This window comes from Plectropomus leopardus, unplaced genomic scaffold, assembly GCF_008729295.1.
Source record: "Plectropomus leopardus isolate mb unplaced genomic scaffold, YSFRI_Pleo_2.0 unplaced_scaffold28941, whole genome shotgun sequence".
NCBI classification, from domain to species: domain Eukaryota; kingdom Metazoa; phylum Chordata; class Actinopteri; order Perciformes; family Serranidae; genus Plectropomus; species Plectropomus leopardus.
In genome coordinates, this window is record NW_024631536.1 from 1 (window position 1) to 6061 (window position 6061).

General features: G+C 36.4%; 1 protein-coding gene across 1 annotated transcript; it reads right to left on the reverse strand.

Annotated features, from left to right (window-relative positions):
* Positions 1–2640: 2640 nt before the first annotated feature.
* LOC121938239 (eukaryotic translation initiation factor 4 gamma 1-like) lies at positions 2641–5777 on the reverse strand. Its single transcript, XM_042481510.1, has 3 exons — positions 5664–5777; positions 4837–4977; positions 2641–4276 (listed from the first exon to the last, which is right to left on the reverse strand). The coding sequence occupies exons 1-3, from the start codon at positions 5773–5775 to the stop codon at positions 4095–4097; spliced, it is 435 nt and encodes a 144-aa protein (XP_042337444.1). The 5' UTR covers positions 5776–5777; the 3' UTR covers positions 2641–4094.
* Between the last annotated feature and the right edge of the window lie 284 nt (positions 5778–6061).

Below are 6061 nucleotides of genomic sequence, written 5' to 3' on the forward strand. Positions count from 1 at the left end.
TTAATTATTGCTTTTTTTTTGGCTTTTTTGTTAGTGTTCTGTTTTCCTTGTCTTTTCTGTGTACATTATGTCACTGAGTATCTCAAACGGTATTTCACTATTTTCCAAAACTCACAAAAGACAGTAAAACAAAATTTAATTAACATTTTGACAGTATTTAGTATCTATACAGCATGTGGACACTTCTGTATATATCTAACCTATCTTTGTTTTGTAAAGATTTTAAAAGTACGACACGTTTTCTACCTTCTGTGCACATTATATTTTTTTTGTGTGATTTTGTAACATTTCATTAAAATTCTTGAAAGAAATGCAACTTTGGCAAATGTATTTTCACTTGTTCTGTTTTGCTAATAATTTGTCCTCTACATTTTGAAGTTGTGACAAAATAGTACAACATAGTTCAGTGTGAGGAATAACTTAAATGTTTATCTCTGACAGCTACTATGCTTGATGCTAGTTATAAGTCAACATCGATTTTATGTGTTTGGGGGGACAGGATTAACTAGAGACAGCTCCATATCTCAGCTCAAGTTGAACTATCTTCATGTAAACCCTCATATTACAGTGTAATAAGAAAAACCTGCAGTGCTGCATACCGTAAGTATACTAGTAAATCTGTTCAAAATGTAACACTATAAAATGTATTTAATTGCAGCATTTGGAGCTAAATAAAAATTTAAACATCACTACATCTGAATAAACAATGATGGATTTCCCCTGCGAACAGAGTCAGATCAACCGTTACTGTTTGTCTATCTGAAACGTAGCCAACTACTCATGTAACCAAAAACTTCTGGAGTTCCCCAAAAAGTCCAGCACTGTGTGTTTAGTCAGCGTGAAGCCCTGTCTGTCAGCAACAATGATTTTTTAGTCCGTAGTCCGAGCTACCAGTTACGTCATTTCTCCCAGCAGCCACAGCCCTCTTGGCCAGACGAAGAGCTTTGGTCAGCAGACTATTTGTCACGAGACACCGCCTCAGGGACTTGGAGTACTATCAGCGTTCAGTCTCATATATCACTAAACAACAGACACATGTTAGCAACTACAGGTCTCCAAAAACTTGTTAAATTCTCATTAGCACTACGTGTTCTCATTAGCACTGGCATCTGCTCAACACAATCAATAATCAATAACATTATTCCTTTCAGAAAAATGACACCGTCTTCAAATTTGACAGCTGGTGCTCGCAATAAATGCTGAGAGAAGAGATCACGGTTTGAGCCCAAAAAACCTGAAATCCGTCTGATTACTACACTGTGAAAATACAGCCACATTCTAACAGTAATGTACTTTTTTTCAAAATACAGTAAAAGACTGTAAATCTTGATGCTTTTTGGAGGCAAATTCAAACAGTAATATAAAGTAGGTGTTTGTTTTTTCAAAATATAATAAAACTGTAAATGCTGATCATTTTTGGAGCCAACATCATTGCCGTAAAAATCAATCCAATTATAACGTATGTTTCTTGTTTTGTTTTTCTCAAAATACAATAAAAGTGTGTCGATGCTGATGATTTTTGGAGCCAATATTACACTGTAAATGTCATATTCTACTGTAAAATACTGTGAGAAATGTAACAATTTACGGTGTTGACATTGTAAAATAACAGATGCTGGCGACTACAGCTGCCAGAAGTTTACTATAATTTTACAGGACAATTTGTCGCAGTGTTGCTTTTTCCAAGTAAACTCCATCCACAGATGAAAGCCATGAGATGTAGCTGAAAGTTCAAGAAAAAGCTGGTAAACTGACCTTTCTTTTCTCAAACTAAAAAGGCCTTAAAAAAAAGACAAAAAGTTATTTTATTTTTGTCAAACGGTCACTATATCCACAAAGTATGAGACAGAAATCATGTCCCTCCTCCTCTGTGTGCACTAAAAACAACCAATCAGAGCCAGAGCCTCTGAAGCATTTGTTAGTCATGTCAGTCACTTCATGTGTAACCTGGCAACGAATTTAAATCTATATGGATTAAATATAGATTTTAGTGTAGTTTGGTGATGCACTGCCCAAAGGCCAGAAAAAAATCATATTTTGCAGCTTAACATTACTTCAAAACATGTTTCTGATGCAAAAAGCGCAGCTGACATGACTCACAGCTGCATGAGAGACTCCTCAGCTCAGGATGGTTGTTTTTATTCACACATGAAGGCAGAGGAATGATTTTTTTCCCACAGACTTTCTGTCTCATTTACTGCTGTGTGAATATAGTGACAGTGTCAGCAAATATGATGAGGAGTTATTTTAATAAAAGCTAGCAACAATGTTTAACGTTAGGTGCATGTTTGGCGGCCCAGGTGACTGCAAGGAAAAAGTTATTTTTTTAAGATGATTAAAAAAAAAAAGAAAAAAGAATGTTCATCAAAAATAAATACAAAATAAAACAAAAAAAAAAGATTTAAAAAAAGAAAAAAATAAGTTCATTAAAAATAAATACAAAATAAAAAATAAAAAATAAAAAAAAATTGCTAAACTCTGACAAACTCCGAGTGTGCTGCTGACAGATGAACAGTAAACATGATCAGCACTGCTGTGGGGCAGAAGAGAGCAAAAATATAAGTAATATTTAGGATCACAGAGGCCGGTCCTACATTAGCAGGATAATCAGCCTCCAGTCCTCACAAAAAGCACAAAAAGTATGGGAGTTTTTCTTTTATTGGCAACGATCTCTATTATCTCTTCCAGTTTTTGATGTGAAAAGAGGCATTAATTTTACTTTAATTAAATATCTTTTTAATAAAGTAAAGCAAAAAAGTATTTACAAATTTTCAATTAAATTGTAATCAATGACTGGGTTGGATAATTACAAGCACCTTCTGCCGGCTGAGGAGAGAAAAATATAAATACAGGGAAAAGACTGCCACTTTGTTTCAGAGGAAGGGAAAATTACATGGCATTACCTTAGCATCTTTTCTTTGAAAAAAAAAAAACAAAAAAAAAAAAAAAAAAAAATTTATATATTTACAGAACTCTCCTGAAATGCATTTCCACTCATGGAAGCAGAAAAGGCCTTAGGATTCGTACTGTTAAACTTTTTTTTATAGTCCTTTTTCATTAAAGTGGATTTTTGTCTGTATACTCTTTTCAAGTTTCCATAACGTTATTTTATCTTTTTAAAATCCGACAACAGGTTTTGTAGGAGGGTGCAGACGTGAGCCCTCGCTCTTGCACTCCCTTTCTCAGTCCACCGTTTCTTTGTTTTTAAGCGCAGGAAACAAGTAAAACAGACACATGGGAGGGTTTGTGGGGTTTAGGGTGTGGTTGAGGGGCGTCAGGGAAGCGTTGTGGCCCCCCAGCAGCAAAATGGTCAATGTTCGTCCCCCCTCTCCTTAGTGACACCGTCCTCGTAAAGTCTGCGTGAAATCCTCGGGAGTCCACAACCGTTATCCTGTCTTAAATGTCCGTTAGACAGCTCTCGCCACTCTTCTTTGTAGTTTTCTATTTTTTTATAAAACACACTCCAACCATCCAACACTGGAAAAAAAAACGAGAAACAAAAAAGCTAGCCGCCTACATAAGCGCCTCATGTAGATCAAACACCGTACATGTGACATGACAATGTTGCCGTGTCGTGTTCACATGATAAAGGATGAAGTCATCAAAAATATAGATGTGAATAGCCTTTTTTTAATATCTGTCATTAAGCAAAGTGTCTTGAATAGTGTTGCCGTGGCGAGGAAAAGCCATCTGAAAACAGGAGATAAACTTCAAAAAAAAAAAAAAAATACTGAAGGAAACAGCATTATCTCCCACGGCTTGTAACGCTTCTCAGCATTCACTCTCTCTCATATCTATTCTCTTTATTTAATCTTGTATTTTCATTTATTTAATTCAAAAAAGACATTCAGTTGCGCAAGGAAAAAAAGAAACCCCAAAAAAAGAAAAAAAATAATAATAACACGATCGAATGTTCGATCCATAATACAATCTCTCCCAGTTGAAGAATTTTTTTTCTTGCTTTTTTCTGTTTATGCAGAAGGATTTTGCTGATTCAGGATTTTCTGAATCATCCACAGCACGTTCGCTACCCCCCCTCCCCCCAAAGATCATCTCCAAACTCCCACCAGTTCCCCCAGCGGTCCGAGGGGGCCCTAGCTGTTGTCCGACTCGTCCTCGGCCTCGCGGAGCCAAGTGAAGAAGGCGGTGACGGACTTGAGGGCCACGCCCTTGCCCTGCTGCTCGGCGGGGTCTTTGCTAGACTCCCACTTGTAGAAGGCCTCCTCTTTGATCACGTCCTCATCGTAAAGAGTGTCGAAAAACATCCGCAGGAGATCTGATGGAGGAAAGAGACAGTAATAATGTTCACAAGATGTTTCATGACCATTTAAACTGAATTTTAACGGGGTTCCCACAGATTTTCATGGAAAAATTTCATAACTTTTCAAGGACCTAACATTTTATGTTCTTGCCCCACTTGCCAGCATTTTTCATAAATATCAGATCCAAACTCAAAGAGTGAAACTGAGGGTGGGAAAATACGTGATGCAAAGAAAATCCACACAATACGAAAGCAACAGAAATTAAATTTGTCTTAATGTTATATTTGATCGAAGGTTAAAACAATTCCATCACACAACAAACTTCCAAGACTTTCCCAAAACTTTCAATGACTTTTACTAATTCCATGACTTATCCAGGTCTGGAAAACGTGACTGTGATATTCCATGACTTTTCCAGATTTTCCATAATTGTGGGAACCCTGTTTAAACCAGTTTCACATTTAAATAAAAGCTTTCCTATTAGAATTGACATCTGAAAAGTAATTCAACAGAACAATAACACAGAAATAATGCACACTATAAAAAGCTTCCGAGCTTTTCGGCGGCCACTCACTGGCAGGTTGCTCCATTTGAACCATCAGAGCCTGCAGGGCGTACAGCGCCTGCAGCTCCTTCTGTTCGTCCTTCAGGTATTTCTGCAGCACTTTGGCCCTCTGTTTGATCTGCTCACCGTCCACCTTGTAGGGGTTCTCACCTGCAGGTCGTCATTTTAGAAAAACGTCTTTTAAAAGGACTTGAAAAGCATATTTTGTGAATTAGGACTGACTTGACATTCTACAAGTTACACTTGACTATATCTATTAACCCTTTGGATGCTAGGCAAAGTGGTTTGACTTCTTTCAGAAACATAAGGGGAAGGCCAAAAACAACAAGACAAAGCCCTGAAAATAGCAAAGAAAAAAAAGTAATATTACCTGAGAAATAAGAAAAAAAGAAAGTGACCTTGAAAATGCTGAAAAAATGTATATATATTTCTTTTTTCCTATTTTGTTTCTGTAAATACAAAATCCTTATAATAATAAATATCATTTTCTGGACATTTTCCCCATTTTTTAAAATGATTTTCCTTTCTTTTTTTGAAAACTAAATTTTAGGTAAAAATGTCTTGCAATTTGGGGGACATTTATTTTGCCAGGTTGGTCTCTTTGTCCCGTGTTTTCAAAATAAATCAAACCAACGTTCTCAGTTTTCAAATAGCTTGTGAAAGGCATCGAATGCAGCACAAGAAAACTGATGTCGATCCAGGGTTTCAAGGGTTAACTCAACGTATTTCCATTTATACATTTCGCTCGGCATCATTAACGTTCCCATGATATCATCCTTGTGAGTCCACTTTTAGCGGGCTGTAATGAGGGATGTAAAGGGCACATGCTGACTCACAGATGACTGCTGACTGGCAGATGCAGGTCATCAGCGCTCTGACAAACATGTTGGACGAGGTCTGCTGCTCGTCTAGGTTGGCCTGCACAGAGACACATTCATTTATGCACATGCACAAAATGGCAATAAAAAAAATAAAGAAAATAAACAAAAACAAAAACAAAAACAAACAAAAAATAAACAAATAAAAACAATCAGAACATGTCTTTAGTTTTTATTTTATGTCATTTTCTGTGTATTTGCTGACTCACATGGATATAACTTTTTTTTCTTTGTCAATTAGGCTAAAATCTGTCAAAAAAAGCACGAGGAGGCATTGGTGCAAATGTTCATCGAGACTGTGATGTCAACATGATGTCAATATTACTGATAATTATTATTTATATTATTAAAAAATA